This window comes from Haliotis rufescens, unplaced genomic scaffold, assembly GCF_023055435.1.
Source record: "Haliotis rufescens isolate VD_foot unplaced genomic scaffold, xgHalRufe1.0.p SCAF_8, whole genome shotgun sequence".
In the NCBI taxonomy this organism is placed as follows: Eukaryota; Metazoa; Mollusca; class Gastropoda; order Lepetellida; family Haliotidae; genus Haliotis; species Haliotis rufescens.
In genome coordinates this window covers 8,808,980-8,828,724 of record NW_025964372.1, presented here as the reverse complement: position 1 = coordinate 8,828,724, position 19,745 = coordinate 8,808,980, and the positions used below count along the sequence as shown (strand labels likewise).

Genomic DNA, 19,745 nt, shown 5'->3' with positions numbered 1-19,745 from the left:
AATATGTTAGTTAACTACAATCAAATACTTCACAACGCAATATGAGTACACATTCTACAAATATATCCTAGAAGTTTTACCACAGTAAAAACTTACAACAGTAATGCTACATCCACACAGCTTTAAAATTGGTTTGCATGGATTTTGAAGAAGGGCTTTCTGACGCTATTATTTCAATGTTTTGCAACTGAATTTAATTCTTCCTTAATACAAAGCAAATTCTCACCATCGTGCTGTGTCACCTTATATAACACTATTTTAGCAATGTTAAGACGAAACTTGTATGTTTATTCAAATAAAATGTCATTATATAATCAAAATTATTCAATTATTTGTCAGTGAACATCGTTCCTTTACATGAGACCACGATTACGGAGCACTAAATGACAAAAAAGTGGTTTCAAATCAAGAATACACATGGTCACCTTTTATTATTATGTACAGATAAAAAATAAAAAATGCAGCAAATTAGATCCTGGCACAGGCAGGCTGGTTAGGCTCATCATCAGCTCAGGGCCCTTGCCCCCTCTACACGCAGCCCAGACAGCGAATGGGACTTCTCCCAGGAAGCGTTGCCTAGTCAAACCCACCCAGAACTATTCGGAGAAAGTGAAGAGTCATTAACACTGCAGCCTTCTTCATTACGCAGATTGTCAGAAGAGCTGTATTCCTGGTAGCAAGCCCGGGTACTCTCCTAATGTCAGTCAACAGATTTGGGAGATACCAAACCTAAGGCACCGAGAACAATGGGGAGTCGGACAACTTGGTACTTGGGATGCAAGGGTGACATTTCGAAAGCGAAAGCATATTTGTCATGTTTTTCCTGAATCTTGTCAATCACATTAATGTCAAAAGGGACAGTCAATTCAGTGACAAAAATGATTTCATTGGATTTATCAAAAAGGACAAGATAAGGTTTGTTGGCCTGGATACGTCTGAAGCTGTAAACGGGCCTATTCCAAAGAATTTTGTATTTAACATTTTCCACGACGCCCTCTAGATATTCCGGGTCGTACCATGGATGGACCTCTGTGTCAAAATCAAGCGAAGACGGCGTATAAAATGATCGAGCTACATCACCATGTTGCTTTGGATACTGTGCCAAAGCTGGGCATGTCATTAAATTCATTACATAATCTACTTTTCATATTTACATTTTGCTGCAAAATCACACATTGTCGGTTTCGGGTCGGAAGTGACTGGTCCTGAGCAGCAAACAGAACACCTTCTTTCACTTTTCAGGCCAGTCGACTTCATCCAAGCGAAGGACCCTGCAGGGTTGCTGACCTTCTAAACACAATGCACATAAACTCGATGCAGTGGTCGTTCAGAAAGCCTCTCCTTGCAAAACTGAGTCTAGGCGGACTTGATATGGCACTTCGGGGGTAGTATGGTGCTGATACACCTAGAAACCTCACTTAAGGTCAAGATTTCTGTCGCCCCTGTGCGCACTGCCTTAGACGACACAGCAAGCCGCGCCCCCACATCGGAATAGCAGTCAGTCCTGTGGATGTGCCCTGGCACTTATGGAATGTGGGAATGATGTTGTATCGACATTTCATATTCTATATAATACTTAATAATATTCTTTGACAACACAACAATATAATGATGGGTAGTTTTACAACAAGAAAACAATATTCCAAAAACACACATGACAATGAAGTCGACCACCCGCCTCCACAATTTGTAGCTACATGTATTAAGAAATTTGAAACCGTATCTTCGGTGTGGTTTGTATGTAACCTTTGTATGTAATGTTACTTTGTCGGTATCCGCGTTCCACCGAACGTGATACACTCGTCCCAGTCTGGCCAGTAGGTCTCCTTCATCCGGTCACAGAAGGCACAGATGCGAGGGTAGCGTTCTGAAAAGTCAAACGATTTCAAAAGCAGTGGTATTGGATGGTGAATATAAACTGAGGTCGCCTTAGTCTGTTTGTTTCTGTACCTTCATTCCGCTTTATTAACTATGTAATGAACAAAGAAATGTTGGCTATTACGTCCGAGTTACTACTATATATTTCATAAACACGGTATGAACACATTGATTTACCTTCAATAAGGCGGACTCCTTCCTCTCCCAAACCAGGCATATTCCATCGCACCTGTGACAGCATTCCGAACATTGCGCAATCCACTTCAGTCGCTTTCTTGCCCATAAAGAACGGCTTTTCGCCTGGTAAGAGATAGCACAAAACATCGGACAACTAGATTTGCAGTATTGTACAAACTATCCTACACTCAACACACATGTATTTAATCATTGACTGTTTTAAAAAAATCCTTGAGTTACAGAAAGAAAGAAGAAGGCGGTGCAAAGAGTCCGCAACTTGCTTTTTCGAATCATGAGCCAACGCCCTCCGTGATCAACTGGATAGAGTCAGGAAAGCGGAAGGTCGGTGATTCGCCCCCCTGGCTGAGATATACCACAACACGTTAAGATATGGTAGTGACTGTGAGTAAAACTATTCATGTTAAACTGCGGTATGGTATGTCAATGGGCGAGCACTATAAACCGGACCAGTACGAGAGCGCGCCCGCACGGCCCGCATCAGTGTTTATTAATTAAAAGCTTAGATGATATGGGTGAGCACATTTGGACTCGAAATGTGATAGTAGGGTTATCGAAGATGAGTATCATGTACTCTTTGTAAAAAATATTCATCAATTCGTAGTAAATATCTATCAAATATACATTTACAGCATAAAAGTAAACGAACCGTAATACTACTTTTCAGTAATTATCTTTGTTTGAAACATGCTGCACTTTTCTTAATATATATGTTAAAAGAGTAACATGTCACTTTCTAACACTATTTATATTTCTACGTAAACATTTCCTTGTTTTACTTTGCCAGCACATCAATACTTTCCCAGATTTGTATTCGCCCGGAAATCTTAACCACGCCCATGAAAGGCATTTTATGTAGGCTTCAATGTAATTTACACTTTCTCAACACTTGGAGCTTGTGTCATGTTGTCAACTGATCGTAGTGTTCGCCATGTGGCTTTCTACTGAATACTCGCGTCTGAGTTACAAGCAGAGTACGTTATTATCTATGCACTACCATATCCTGGAATACTGGCAATGCACTATCATATCCTGGCATAGTACTGACACTGCACTATCATATCCAGGCATACTGACACTGCACTATCATATCCTGGCATACTGGCAATGCACTATCATATCCTGGCATACTGACACTGCACTATCATATCCTGGCATACTGACACTACACTATCATATCCAGGCATACTGGCAATGCACTATCATATCCTGGCATACTGACAATGCACTATCATATCCTGGCATACTGACAATGCACTATCATATCCTGGCATACTGACACTGCACTATCATATCCTGGCAAACTGGCAATGCACTATCATATCCTGGCATACTGGCAATGCACTATCATATCCTGGCATACTGACACTGCACTATCATATCCTGGCATACTGGCAATGCACTATCATATCCTGGCATACTGACAATGCACTATCATATCCTGGCATACTGGCAATGCACTATCATATCCTGGCATACTGACAATGCACTATCATATCCTGGCATACTGGCAATGCACTATCATATCCTGGCATACTGGCAATGCACTATCATATCCTGGCATACTGGCAATGCACTATCATATCCTGGCATACTGACACTGCACTATCATATCCAGGCATACTGACACTGCACTATCATATCCTGGCATACAGGCAATGCACTGTCATATCCTGGCATACTGGCAATGCACAGTCAAGCCCGCTCAGCTGATTATATCAAGCGTCCTGCCAAGCACTATGCCCTTCACCTGGTCATACATAAACGACGCGCTCATTTCAGAAGCTCCTGAATTGTTGTCATGTTGACCAACGCTGTAAAACTTGTGAGACATGCAATACGAGTGATCATTCCTCTAAGCTGTCATCTCAATGTGTTTCCAAACAGTTCCGATCAGACGTAACCGTGCACGTTACTTTTGTAACTGATAGTTGTTTACCTATTTATCTGTGATGTGTGGTGGGGAGGATGCAGGAGATTGCTAAAGGACACTCATCGAGTGATGACTTCAAAGATCTTTCCTTTTCAGACAATCAACTTGAACTATGAACATATCATCTATTTACCCATGCATAGTTATGCACATGTTAACTGTATCTACGGACGAAATGACCTGCAGATAGAATGCTTCACCTATAAAATCCGAAATGGCTTGAAGATCATCGTTCAATATGCCCTCAATCTCCTCCAATGAGTGTCTCCCCATGCCTTGAGCCCAGGCATTAGTCGTCATCCTTCTGCTGACCCACCACGTGATTAGCCTGTAGGGCATTCCCATCGCCTGGGTCATCAAAGAAAGGTCGAAATAGTGATTCCATCGCAGACACACCCCTGCCCTGAAACAAAGCACAAGTCCTATACGATTCAATGACATTGCTTACAAAAAGTGTTCGAAAAATAAATGTATATACAATGTATAATATTTAACAAAATTTCAGCAATTGTGTTATTATTTAGGAATTTAAGAATGGTAGGTTAGTTAAAAAAACACTTGATACCATGTTTAAATGAAATTATGACGTAGATCGAGTAGCTTTGCTTCAGAAACGAATTCTAAGAAAGATCAAGCTGACCTGGGTTTTTTAGACAGAGAGCAAAGGCAGTGGTATGTTTTTATTACATCGGGGCTTAATTTTCCACAGAGGCGTGATTTTTATTATTTCACATCTGAATGAAAATTCATGGCGGCGGGAGAAGGGAAAAATACGGACAGCTTTTTAGTCAATATGTGATGTAAAGGACATCTGCATACCAATACAAATGTTCCTCTACCATCTTCTGCATAGCTCTCGCAGTCGCCCTTTGTTCCGGAGTTAGATCCTTGTTGAGGTCAATGTCCAACTTCTTGTTGAAGTATTGTATTATCATGGAGGAATCTCCCAGCACGGTGCCGTTATACTCGATCCATGGGAACTTCCTGGTACCGGGGCAAGTCTTCAGTCCATAGTCCCCCTAGAAGTGAGAGAATCAGTCAGCAGTTGCCTCTACATTAAGTAGGTTGTCAAGGTTTGGACCAGACCAACCAGTGGCAGAAAGCAAGAGCAATAATCAACACCGACGAAGCACAGTGATACACATTTTAACTACCCTGTCCACATCTAAGTCTGTTCTCGCAAAAAGAACGGATAAGTTAACCTGGTCTCCAAAGTAAGGCATCAATGAAAGTGTTTCCTTAATTTTATGTGTACTGTGAAGTGAGTGAGTGAGTTGGGTTTAACGTCGATTTTAACAGTATTCCAGTTATATAATGCACCGTATAATGTACAGCGAGTGTGTGTATAATGTACAGCTAGTGTGTGTATAATGTACAGCGAGTGTGTGTATTATGTACAGCGAGTGTGTGTATTATGTACAGCGAGTGTGTGTATTATGTACAGCGAGTGTGTGTATAATGTACAGCGGGTGTGTGTATTATGTACAACGAGAGTGTGTATTATGTACAGCGAGTGTGTGTATTATGTACAGCGAGTGTGTGTATAATGTACAGCGAGTGTGTGTATTATGTACAACGAGAGTGTGTATTATGTACAGCGACTGTGTGTATTTTGTACAGCGAGTGTGTGTATTATGTACAGCGAGTGTGTGTATTATGTACAGCGAGTGTGCGTATTATGTACAGCGAGTGTGTGTATTATGTACAGCGAGTGTGTGTATTATGTACAGCGAGTGTGTGTATAATGTACAGCGGGTGTGTGTATTATGTACAACGAGAGTGTGTATTATGTACAGCGAGTGTGTGTATTATGTACAGCGAGTGTGTGTATAATGTACAGCGAGTGTGTGTATTATGTACAACGAGAGTGTGTATTATGTACAGCGACTGTGTGTATTTTGTACAGCGAGTGTGTGTATTATGTACAGCGAGTGTGTGTATTATGTACAGCGAGTGTGCGTATTATGTACAGCGAGTGTGTGTATTATGTACAGCGAGTGTGTGTATTATGTAACTGTAACACAACTGAACATGACTTTCACTTTGTTTTCATGTGCAATGTTAATATTGACATCAGATTCAAACGTGTTTGTCAAAGATTTTATGTCTACCTATCTCGTTGTAAATTAAATAAGCTGATATCTTACTCTGATCCATCACTAAAACGTAAAAGTTTGTTATCGAGTTCTGCAGTAAAATTGCCAATAATTCGCGGATCAGTTGCAAATAATTCCCGAATAATTTACAAATAATTCGTGAATAATCTGCGGACATCTGCGAAAACATTTTAATTGCTTTATGGCACTAATCTGGAGTTTTATGGGACCAACACGCCGTCAACGCGTGGCTGGCCATGGCAATAGTCTCCTTACCTACAATGTATACTGTGATGCTACACTGTGAATGGATTGCAGGTACATGTAATATATTCCTGCTATAATAATGCTGTCATTAGATATTCTTACTTACATGAATAGTCAATCCATGGTCAACTAGCATATGCGTTCCTTGTCTTGTACAAATATTCATGTATACAATGAAATATTATATACTAGCATATACTCATGTAGCGGTTTGATGAATACCACTTTGACACTGGTTACATCATAGTTGATGTATGTACCTCAATTCCCGTGTTATTTGAATAAAAAACAGCTATAAAATATAGATCTTTCTGTGCGTGATATGTGCTCAGTGTCATTGTGATATAACAGTAAAACACGTATTCAAACACGTTTGACGCGTACTGTACAGGGAATTACAATCAGACGACGGTCAGTGAGAAGGCTAATTATCTTGTACGACCCGTTTATAGATCTCACCCCACGAGGCCCTCCCCCCAGCAGGAGATCATACGCGAGTGCCGTCGGTCGGTCAGACAACAGACAACCCAACAAGATGGCCAGGACTGAGGACACGGGAGAAAACAGGCCGCGGTAGGAGAATAACGGAGGTCAGCAAACCCGTGAGTCGCCTAACAGTGAAAACGTAACTTCCCACGAGAAACTTAAGATACTGTCTCTTAATGTGTGTGGGATTAGGACAAAGCTGTTGAACCCCGATTTTGTGAACGATGTGTCCAGATACGATATACTGTGTCTGACTGAAACTAAAACGTGTGATTTAGATGCTGTGAAAATCCCAGGATTCTCAGTTCATATGAATAACAGAACTAACGCACTGAACACACGTGTATCTGGCGGGATCATTGTAGCCATCAAAGAGACACTATTTGACAAGGTCAGCGTCATCGAAAAGATGCATGATATTGTTTTATGGTGTAAGATACCAAGTGATTTCCTGCATGTTAACGATGACCTTATCCTAGGAACTGTGTATATACCACCAGAGCAAAGTAGATTTCATTCACCGGAAATATTTACAACACTAGAAAATGATATCATTCGTATGTCAAACTGCTCACAGTACATGTGTATTGTTGGTGATATGAATTGTCGTACTAAAAATCTTCCGGATTTTATCATTTTGGACGAATATTTATGTGACAATGATATTATTGACGAGGAATTATTGTTTTCAAATGTACAACTTCTAGTTGACACCGGTGTAAAGTTAGATAGAATATCAATGGATACTGAAACAAACTGTAACGGGTATAAACTCCTGGATTTATGTAAAAATAACGGGCTGTATATTGTGAATGGAAGATTAGGCAAAGACAAGGGTATTGGTAAACTGACATGCAGAAATGCCAGTGTTGTCGATTATTGTATTGCATCAGCAGAAACATTCCCATTATTAATAGATTTTGAGGTACAGCACAACAACTATCTCCAGTTATAGATGATGACAAGGATGTACATGTACATAAAGTTGGGTTCCTGATAAAAGTGAAACATTTTTATGTAATATCGATAGGGTTGCCATTACCCATCAGTGTACAGAATTAGATGCATGTAAAGACCAAATAGAGCGAAATGACATTAACTAAATTGTAAATAAACTCTCTCAGACGCTGGTTACTGCGGCTGAAACTACTCTAGGTACTGTAAGAAATTCTAGACATTCTGTACATAAGCACAAGCATAAACCCTGGTTTGATGAAAAATGTAAATCATCACGTAGATTTTACCACAAGCGTAAACGTATATATGGAAGGACTAAAGACAGAAATAGCAAAGCTATGTACATTTCAGCTAGTAGAGCTTATAGTAAAACCCTAAAGAAGGCATTTAAGACATATCAAAACAAATGTGTCCAACAACTGAGGGAATGTAATAGTAACCCTAAGAATTTTTTGGAAATTTTAAAATCATTTGAACCAAAGAAAACAGCAGAAAAAATCAGTATTGACAATTTTTTTCAATTTTTTAAAGATCTTAATCAAAGTTCTGATGATAATGACGATGTTTTTGCCAATAACACAAATTACGATAATCATGATGATATCTTAGATTGTAGGATTACAGAAGAAGAAATTATGACAGCTGTCCGTGCATTGAAGAACAATAAGGCTTGTGGGTTGGATGGTATTTACAATGAGTACATTAAAAGCTCTATTCATGTTATGATGCCGGTTTACGTAAGGCTTTTTAACCTCGTTTTTGACACTGGAGCTTTACCTGAAGCTTGGCTTGTTGGCCAAATAAAACCAATCTACAAAAACAAAGGAAACCAAGCTGACCCAGACAATTTCAGAGGTATTTCTATCCTAAGCTGTTTAGGTAAATTGTTCACTACACTATTGAATAATCGTTTACAAGCTTACTCAGTTCTTCAGACTAATCTGATAAGCGAAGCGCAAGGAGGATTTAGAAAAAAATACTCAACAATTGACAATATGTTTATTCTTAAAGCTCTCATTGATATCTATAGAAACCTTAATAAGAAGTTGTATTGTGTTTTCGTCGATTTTAGCAAAGCTTTCGATACAGTATGGATGTGTGGTCTGTGGACAAAAATGATAAAGTCTAATATCAAAGGAAAATGTTTTAATGTCATATAAAATATGTATCAAAATATCAAATCTTGTGTTACACATAATAACAAGGTGTCAGGTTTCTTCCCATGTCAAATTGGTGTAAGACAAGGTGAAAATTTGTCACCTTTCCTGTTTGCTTGGTACCTTAATGACCTTGAACAATTTTTATCTGAAAATGACTTTGAAGGACTGCATAATGTAAATAACCTTTTAATAGATTCACTTGAACTGTACATAAAACTTTTTCTCATTTTGTATGCCGACGATACTGTTTTAATGGCCGAAAGCCCAGAAGATTTAAGAAAGTGTCTCACTATATTTGAAGAATATTGTACTATCTGGAAACTTAAAGTCAATGTTGACAAAACGAAAGTTGTTATTTTTGCCAAGCGCTCCACAAATAGAGTCTTCAAGTTTATCTTAAATGGCTCGTTTCTTCATGTTGTTAAAGAATATGTTTACCTTGGTATTTTATTTACAAACACTGGTAGATTCTGTAAGGCACTAAAGAGACTGACAGATCAGGCATCTAGAGCAATGTACGCTGTATTTCGTAAAATTAGAATATTAGAAATTCCTATTGACTGTCAACTGAAATTATTTGATCAACTTGTTCAGCCAGTATTGTTATATGGATCTGAGGTGTGGGGTTTTGAAAATGCTGTTGTCATTGAACGTGTACATCTTAAATTTTGTAAATATATTCTCAAGTTAAAACAGTCAACACCCGATTACATGGTATATGGTGAACTAGGGAGGTATCCTCTCAGCATTTTCATTAAGATGAGAATGATTTCATATTGGTGCAAGCTAACATCATCACAAACTAGCCTTTCTAGTATAGTATATAAACTTATGTTTCAAATGTCCATTGCAAATCCAGATTACCATTTCCCACTATTAAAAGAAGTAAAATGCATTCTTCAAAATATAGGCTTTAATTACATTTGGCTGTCTCAAACCTTTATTAGTGCCTCATGGTTGAAACAAAATGTGAAACATGTTCTCATTGATAATTTTCTGCAAAGATGGCGAGAATCAAAGGAAAATTCATCTAAAGGTTACTATTATAACATGTTTAAAGAGTTACCATCTCTAGAACCTTATTTACTAGAACTACCAATCACCTTACGCATCTCTCTTGCTCGTTTTAGAACAGCAAATCATAGATTACCCATTGAAACAGGAAGATGGTATAATATTGTGAGAGAGGAAAGAAAATGTACATTGTGTAAAAATTTTATATGTGATGAAATGCACTTTTTATTAGAATGTCCAAAACTCTCAGAAATTAGAAACAAGTTTTTGCCTCAATACTACTGTATGTATCCTTCTGCCGTAAAATTCTCCTATTTGATGTCCATTACTTATAAGCCAACTCTATTAAAACTGGCAAGTTATATGAGATCATGTATGGAAATGTTCCACTGACATGTTTTCTTCATTGTATCTTATTCCTGTGTCCAATTACATCTCTGTATCACTGCCGTGATTTACGAGAATAAACATCATTCATTCATTCATTCATTCATTGTATTAGTTTGTAATTAATGTATTATGTACATCAATTGTCATCAGTGCTTCTAAATCAGTTCAATTTTTCGTTTTTCTCCAGATATTAAAGAGCGCTTTTAAGTAATGCTTTCGTGAATGTGTCGGGTGGTAGTCGAAGCATTATTTTGTCACGCAAAAATTCGGATTGATGTCCCATATGAGTACGGTACAATGTGAACCTGTAATCTGGTGCACCTACATGTTTGTTTGTACCGCACTCAGAAATATTTCAGCTATATGACGGCCGTCTGTAAATAATCGAGTCTGGACCAGACAGTCAAGTGATTGACATCATGAACATGTATACATATCATGTCGATATATTGCTGGATTATTTAATAACCGGTATTTATCCATATTATGTTCAGAATGATCAGTTCATTGTGGCAGAAGTGGCACTGTAGCAACACAATGTACATGTATAATGTGCACAACTCTCAAGCGAAATAACTGTATTGTGATTAAAGTTAAATGTGTGTGGACACTGGGGTTTGAGTTTTCTAATGTAGAACTTTACATTGAAGATATATACCATGTACACCGGGAATATTAAGGTGCGGGGATGCTCGAAAAATTAGTGATATGATATTCCGCCGATTGACGAAAAATTGAATGAATATTGGGACACAAATTCAACTTTTAAATGCATTGCCACTTTTGATTTGAAGTTGGGAATAATTCAGAAAAAACAACAGCCTTCTTATGCTAATTCCCATATTCTCACTAGTACGTTGTATAACTTTTATACACAATGCCACTCGCCTAAGAGAAAGTTGCATCTAATTACAGAGTCGGTCTCGTTCAATTACAATCTGCCACACCACGCGTGAATCAACAGGTGCGCAGGTTTTGCTGTAGGCAATATAAAAAGCACAGTAAAGTTCTAACTCTCAGGCACAATATAGTAATAATTAAATAAGTGGAGTAAGTGTGTACATTATACACACACTCGCTGTACATCATACACACACTCTTACTCTACTTATTTAATTATTACTATATATATATATATGTATAAACTGTCAAGGACTCCGCATGATATAGGGGTGTGTTATCTTCCACTCAAAACTCAAAGACGTGTTGATATTTGTGAATTTCTTGATTCATTGTTGTTTAACATTTTTGAATTTCAAAAGACCGGTAGTGTCACAATTTGTTGTGATTTTAATTGTAGAATTGGTAATATGCCGGATTATATTGAAGGTATAAATTGTTTAGTTGAGAGAGATGTGGTTGATTTTACTAGAAATAAGTATGGTCATATCTTGTGTGATCGTTTAGTTAAAAGCAATATGTGTGTTTTAAACGGCAGAATTTGTACGCAAAATGATTTTACTTCCATTTCTACACGTGGCTCAGCTGTGGTTGACTATTGCATAATTCCCCTTAAAGATCTGAAGTGTTATGAAACGTTTCACGTAGAGCGTGCAAGTGAGATTGTCAGCAGAGTTTGTGGTAGCTGTGGCGTGGATCCGCGCTTGGTCCCTGATCATTCATGTTGTCATGTCAAAAAGGATTCCGGTAACGTAGAAGTACTATTGATCACATATCAACACTTACTAATATTATGGAGACAAGAAAGAAAACGAAACTCTCTGCATATGCAGCATTTATAGATTTCAAGAAAGCCTACGACTCAATCAACCGATCTAATGCATATACCAAATGTTATGACTCTGTCGTCCTTCCAGTTATTACGTATGGAGCGGCAATATGGGGAACCAAAGACTACAGGGTAGTGACCAAGATGCAGAACTGGGCCTGTAGAGTTTTCCTCGGCGACAAGACTGGAGACTGGGCGTTATGAAAACCTGCCGTTGGAACAGCGAATATGTCCTCTGTGTTGTAATGATGGTGAACATGAAATATATGTGATTTGGAAATGCCCTGTCTATGATGATCTCCGCAATTCTATCGAAGATATTGTTCCAGATGTTAAAGAAGATTTTGATTATCTGAATGATGTAGATAAATTATGCTTTTTATTCTCCGCCGTTGATATACGTTAACATGTCACCAGAACCGCTTATTATATACTTACACGTCGTCGAAACCTTGTGTATTAATCTTACGTATTACACTTTATATTAAAGTGTTTTAGTCTATCATAATGCCATAAGGAATGTACCTTGATGGGGGCACGGGTGGCCAAGTCGTCTAAGGCGCCGCGATTCGCTGTGCTGAGTTGCGTCCCTTGGTCACACCAGAAACCTATGATTGTAGGTTCGAATCCCGGTTTGCCCCGATTATGTTTCTAGATTTGTCAGCACCATACCCGTGCTCGTGGGTTTCACCGAATTGATACACGTCTGAGACCCGCATCACTACGGGCTTTCCTCCCACATTAAGCTGACACGCCGTGATATAACTGGAATACTGGGATACTGATACAGATACCAGTCATTCTTACACACGGACTGTAATTCGAGGACCGCTTTCAATAGATGGACGGAATTTACTACGAAAATGCGTTACCACAATGGTGTACGGAGGTATTCTCTGACAATGTTATTATCATGTAATTATTCTTAATGCTATACCTCGTAACTCTCTCTCTATATATATTGCTTGAACAAAGAGCCCACATCTATGTTGTAATCGGTGCAACTGTGTGTCCACATACACAGTCTCAGGTGGCTAACGTCACACCTCCCATCAAGTCAGCTCTATTTTGCAAGCATTATTTAATTCCCGAAGACATTTTGAATGAAAGGAATTAAAATGAAATTCGTTTTATAATCATATTTAACAAACCTACGTGTATTTTGCCGAGTTCAAAACCTTACACACCCGTTCTACATTTGGATCCAACTGACATGGGACCCGTGAAGATTCGGAGTAGAATAGGTCTTCAGCAACCAATGCTTGCCGTAAAAGGCGACTATGCTTGTCGTAAGAGGCGACTAACCGGAACGAGTGGTCAGGCTCGCTGACTTGCTTGAAGCATATCAACGATCCAAATTGTGTGGATCGATGCTAATGATCACTGGATTGTCTGGTCCAGACTCGATTATTTCCAGACCTCCGTCATATAGCTGGACTATTGCTGAGTGCGGCGTTAAACAACAAACCAACCAATTGGCATCGACCATTCGACTCGTATACGACGTTAAAGTGAATACATTTTTATAGTGTACACTTATGTATATATATAACTCTTAACTGCGTAATGCATATTCATGATAATCAATTAGTCTCGTTCCTAATTAGAATGAGCACATTCTGAGTCTAAATCTGCAAGATGACAGACACAATCCTTCATTGGACAATGCATTATCATTTGTTTTCGTTTAATCTATTGTACTTAACATTTGAAGTCATTTCATGTAAAGTTTCAAGGAGTACTGTAATTGTGAGGTATTATGAATGAAATTAGAATATGAATAGTGACAAAACAGTCACCATATGGGTTGTACATGTATAACTTGTCTTCCAACACCACGCCTTTTCCGCCGACGCCCGGGGGTCATAAAACTAATTTGTCCCATAAAAGAGGCAATTAGTTTCGCCGATACTCCGCAGTAGCTCCGCAGGGGTGTTTACGTAGCTACGCAGAAATTTTACAAACATTCTGCGTAGGCCACGCGTAGCAGCGCAAAAGTTTTACAAACATTCTGCGGAAATTTTGCGAAATAAAGTAAAATACTTTTACGTTGTAGTGTATATCATGCAATGTTTTTGAGACGCTGTAAAATAAATAAACATAACGTTTATTACCATTTCTCTCCAATATGACATGTGTTCAATCCATATGATGTATAATGGCCCACATGTTTTAATAATTCTTCTTCTACAAATTTGAACTGTGTAAAGTGATAACTTTGGAGCATATTATAAATATTTTTATTATTATTATTATAGCTAAACGTTAACATACATGGCGAGCTATTTAAGAGATAACGATACACATAGATCAGTAGGGGGGCACGGGTAGCCGAGTCGTCTAAGGCGCCGCGATTCGCTGTGCAGAGTTGCGTCCCTTGGGCACGCCAGAAACCTATGATTGTGGGTTCGAATCCCGGTTCGCCCCGATTATGTTTCTAGATTTGTCAGCACCATTCACCGAATTGATACACGTCTGAGACCTGCATCACTTCGGGCTTTCCTCCCACATTAAGCTGACACGCCGCGATATAACTGGAATAATGTTAAAAGCGGCGTTAAACCCAACTCACTCACTCTCACATAGATCAGTAAATGTTCTATTACCTGATATGGTATGTCTGTCATTCTGAAGTAAGTCTCCAGCTTCACAGCAAATGGTATCATACTGGGTGTCCACGGGCCCCGTCCTGGGTGGTGAAAGATGACGACATCGCTAGGTCGGGTTGTCTCCTGGCTTGACCTGGAAACCGTCAGAATACTTGGGAGTATACCTCTATCGAAGATATAAGACAAAATACATTCTGCTTGCAAATTCCTCCTCTCACTCCCTCTCTAAACAGGTCGTTCTGACGTGACTTTTAATGGGATGACTTCAGAACTAAAATCTGATTTTAATGAGATTGACCGGTGATTGATATTGTGAATTAAAACAGAGCGACAAAACGGTGACCTCCCATTAGTCAGATGTCCCATTAGTCAGACAACTTAAAACAAGAAATGATATGACTGATAATCTCCTGACTCTTACCTGTAACATACTGGTTTAGTCCAATTGTTGGTGATAAAATATGCACTATAAGCATAAATATGGGGGGCGGTCGGGTAGCCTAGTGGTTAAAGCTCGTCACGCCGAAGACCCGGGTTCGATTCCCGACATGGGTACAATATGTGAAGCCCATTTCTGGTGTCCCCCGCCGTGATAAAGCTGGAATATTGCTAAAAGCGGCATAAAACCATACTCACTTACCCACTCATAAATATGGCACAGAAATACTGCAGAAGGAATTAAACAAAATACAAATATGCGCAAATAAACGGGGCTTCTCACTAAACGCCGAAAAAACACAGGGATAGTTTTCAAACACAAATAATATGCGCGCAAACACCCCCAAACTACAACTAAACATAAATCCCATGAATTTCAAAAAAAAAAAACAGACTAAATTTCTAGGACTAATCTTTGATGAACATCTAACCTGGGGCGCTCACATCAAAACCTAATAAACAGATGCAGTAAAGATCTAAATACACTGCGCTGCCTGACAGGTTCCAACTGGGGGATAACGATAAACTAAACTCAATCCAATTCCAAGGACTTAAGATAATCACTCGCACACAACAGGGCACCTCGCTTACCTCACTGCAGGCTCTAACTGGCACAATCCCCCTTGATTTACGCCGAGAACAGTTAACAATACATGTCTGGACCTCAACCCAACAAAACACCCCCAATCAAACACATCCTCAAATACAATAAAAAGCTTAAAAAAACAAACACTAGCACGGAAGAACCCATTATTAACACCGATCTCTCAACACACACTCAAATACTTAAACATACACAACTTAAACGATTGAAGACTAAACACAAAACCAAACAACATAGTCACATCCAAACGAAAAAAAAACAATATAGACCCAACACTTTCCTCCAAACTAAATAAAGAAACCGACCCCAATGCCGCCAAAGCCATCACACTATAATGCATACACGAAAAAGGGCCAAATTGGTGTCACATCTATACAGACGGGTTCTCCCACACAGGAACACACAGGATTCGGCATCCATATATACCAACCAACAAAAAAAACAAATGCTATAGGCTCCCAAAAAATCAATCAATTTTCACGGCCGAATTAATGGGGATGGCTACAGCTCTACATAACCCCTAAATTAAAAAACAAAAACCAACCCTAATCCTAACTGACTCACTAAGTGGACTCCAAGCTATTGGAACCAAAACACAAAAAAATCGACCTAAATTACTTCAACAGATACTAAAAGAGCTCCAACAAACTCCGAAATAGAATTCGGATGAATCCCTGCCACGTCGGAGTGTTTGGTAACGAACACGCTGGCAAAGCAGCCAAAGCATCACTAAAACCAGAGAAAAATAGCATCAACCTACCAATATTTAAAAACGAGATTAAAAGTATCACTAAGAGTAAAATCTTCCAAAGTGGCGAACCCAATATCAGAAATTAAACTGTAAACTAAAACAGGTGCTCCAAAAGCCACTAAAAAACCTTCATAAATCCAAAAATATCGACAGGGCAATAATCAAATTACAGACAGGACACACTAAACTCTCACCTACACAACATCAGAAAATACCAAACATGTAAATGAACTCACTGTAACCTAATAGAAACACCTGCACATGCACTATTACACTGCACACACCACCAACAACACAGACCCCTCAAATCCACAATAACCTGCAACAACCAAATGTCTCTGGCAACACTTCTAAACCCACTAAACGACCTACAAAACTTCAAAGCATCAGGCATTTTTCTAATTAAAACAGGCCTACTAGCTCGCATCTAATAAACTACAAAATCTTCCTATAACCAATCTAAAACCCCCAAAAAACAAACCCTAAAAGAAAATATAAGAAAATAACACACAACCACACAAACTCCCTTAGTTCCCCCACCTATAGCACTGTATTCTTCAAAATTACAAATTTCCCCAAAATTGAATAAGCAGCCCAAAAGACCCCCAGGTTGCCCTTCCTTTTCGGATATTCTCTCCTCGGTAAAACCACTAAATGGCCTGGCGGGCCCGTGTGCCAAATACGCATAAAGTCGGAAAGCGCACGTAAAATCCCCATCTCTCTCTCTCTCTCTCTCTCTCTCTCTCTCTCTCTCTCTCTCTCACATTATAATGACACAGATTCGGTAAGCAAACACGCTGGTCAAAGTGAAACCCGTGTTCCCATACTCTCAATAAATGTCCGGCCCGACTTGGCCCGGGCTGCATAAATCACCTTAAACCTCACAGATGTATCATCACACGTGTTTACATCTATAGACTAGTATTATGTCTACCTACATACAGCTTTATAGTGCCACATATCGTGGTATTTAAAGCAAACACGATGCACAAAATGAAGCCATTTTTGTTCTACATTCTAAACATGGTCTCTATCAAAAGTGTTTGGTTTGTGTTCGGTCCGACTTATCGGCCTATCACAATCTTAAACCTTTCATATGTACAATGTGTCATCAAATGTGTTTTAGACCAATAGAATTGTATAATATCTACCTATATACCACTGTATAATATCACATGCAATATTCCAGCTATATGGGGGCGGTCTGTAAATAATCGAGTCTTGACCAGACAATCCAGTGATTGACATAATGAGCATCGATCCAAGCAATTGGGATACGATGACATGCATCAACCAAGTCAGCGAGCCTGACCACCCGATCCCGTTAGTCGCCTCTTACGACAAGCATAGGTGCATCTTACGACAAGCATAGGTGGCTCTTACGACAAGCATAGGTGCATCTTACGACAAGCATAGGTGGCTCTTACGACAAGCATAGGTGCATCTTACGACAAGCATAGGTGCATCTTACGACAAGCACAGGTGCATCTTACGACAAGCATACTCGCGTGTTACGACAAGCATAGGTGCATCTTACGACAAGCATAGGTGGCTCTTACGACAAGCACAGGTGCATCTTACGACAAGCATACTCGCGTGTTACGACAAGCATAGTCGCCTCTTACGACAAGCATACTCGCGTGTAACGACAAGCATAGGTGCCTCTTACGACAAGCATACTCGCGTGTTACGACAAGCATAGGTGCCTCTTACGACAAGCATACTCGCGTGTTACGACAAGCATAGGTGCCTCTTACGACAAGCATACTCGCGTGTTACGACAAGCATAGTCGCCTCTTACGACAAGCATACTCGCGTGTTACGACAAGCATAGGTGCCTCTTACGACAAGCATACTCGCGTGTTACGACAAGCATACTCGCCTCTTACGACAAGCATACTCGCGTGTTACGACAAGCATAGGTGCCTCTTACGACAAGCATACTCGCGTGTTACGACAAGCATACTCGCCTCTTACGACAAGCATACTCGCGTGTTACGACAAGCATAGGTGCCTCTTACGACAAGCATACTCGCGTGTTACGACAAGCATAGTCGCCTCTTACGACAAGCATACTCGCGTGTTACGACAAGCATAGGTGCCTCTTACGGCCCTCTGCACTCTCAACAAAGTAGACACAATTCATGGATAACAAATTCTTTAATACTGTACATTCTCAACATAGTCTCTATCAGAAGTGTTTGCACGTGGTCTGTGTTTGGTCCGAGTTTGCTCGGGCGATCAAAAGCGAGTAAAACCTCGTGGATGTGTCGTGGAAAGTCTTTAGACATGTAGAATAGTATTATGTCTACCTAAACACGGCACAGTAAATGAAGTGAAGCCACATCTCGCAACTCTCAACGTACTCTAGAGATCACACGTAAATGTTTCATGTTTTTTGTTCAATTTTTATGACACATCGATTGATCGATGCTGATTTCCTTTACCGAGATCGATAAACAAAGTACATGTGAAACGCGACACAAGGGCGGGCAACTCTATACTATCGCGGTATGGCTATCTTGTTGAGTTATACGTGTGGAATATGTGATTTACATAACTTCCTGTTTTGGATTATGAATAATCAGTATGCATACGACCAAGGTTTGGGTCAAGGGGCTTATATATGTAGGGTTCGGCCAAACGTGAAATTAGTATCAACATGTTGCGATATCTTTATATATGGAGTTACGTCTCATCAGGCGAGAACAGGTAGTGTGTATTACAGGTCACGAGAGGAGCAACTCGCTTCCTCCCTCTGCTGTCATTTGCTTGGAACCTCAATTTCAGCCCTATCATCAACGTCATGTTATATACATAATAGTATCGAGTAGTTGAACCAGCTACAGGCACAGGGTACTAGTGTCTTACCACTGACCCATTTCCTCTGAACCCAACGGTCTCCGTGTGTGTGTGCTGCATAAACAAGGAAAGGGAGGTAACTCTACCTTGACACAGCGCAAAACGATATTAATTTGGGAGATATGAGACTGCCAACCCAGCGTTAGACATCGGCACTAGTCCTATAGCCCTTGCCAAACTGCACAATAATTACGGTATGCTATCTAAGGGCTAGTAGAAAAATTGCCCTTTTTTAAAGGTTTTTCTGTATGTTATCATTATAAGGACTGTTATCCTTAAACTGTTTGCTTCTATCGCTGTAACCTGCTTTTGATACGGGGGGATTCGGGGGTCTATTTTGAGGATATTCGTTCGGGACTCAGCAGTGTCGTACGCA

General features: G+C 39.6%; 1 protein-coding gene across 1 annotated transcript; it reads right to left on the bottom strand.

The window, feature by feature from the left end:
- Positions 1-853: 853 nt before the first annotated feature.
- LOC124125355 (failed axon connections homolog) lies at positions 854-19,437 on the bottom strand. Its single transcript, XM_046488658.2, has 6 exons — positions 19,379-19,437; positions 14,712-14,847; positions 4,826-5,025; positions 4,207-4,409; positions 2,056-2,178; positions 854-1,867 (listed from the first exon to the last, which is right to left on the bottom strand). The coding sequence occupies exons 1-6, from the start codon at positions 19,387-19,389 to the stop codon at positions 1,761-1,763; spliced, it is 780 nt and encodes a 259-aa protein (XP_046344614.1). The 5' UTR covers positions 19,390-19,437; the 3' UTR covers positions 854-1,760.
- Positions 19,438-19,745: the final 308 nt, after the last annotated feature.

Coding starts and splice junctions, on each gene's coding strand:
- LOC124125355 (XM_046488658.2), bottom strand. Junction 5,026..14,711: donor TGACAGACATACCATATCAG/GTAATAGAACAT, acceptor TCTCACTTCTAG/GGGGACTATGGACTGAAGAC. Junction 1,868..2,055: donor AGGAGTCCGCCTTATTGAAG/GTAAATCAATGT, acceptor TTGACTTTTCAG/AACGCTACCCTCGCATCTGT.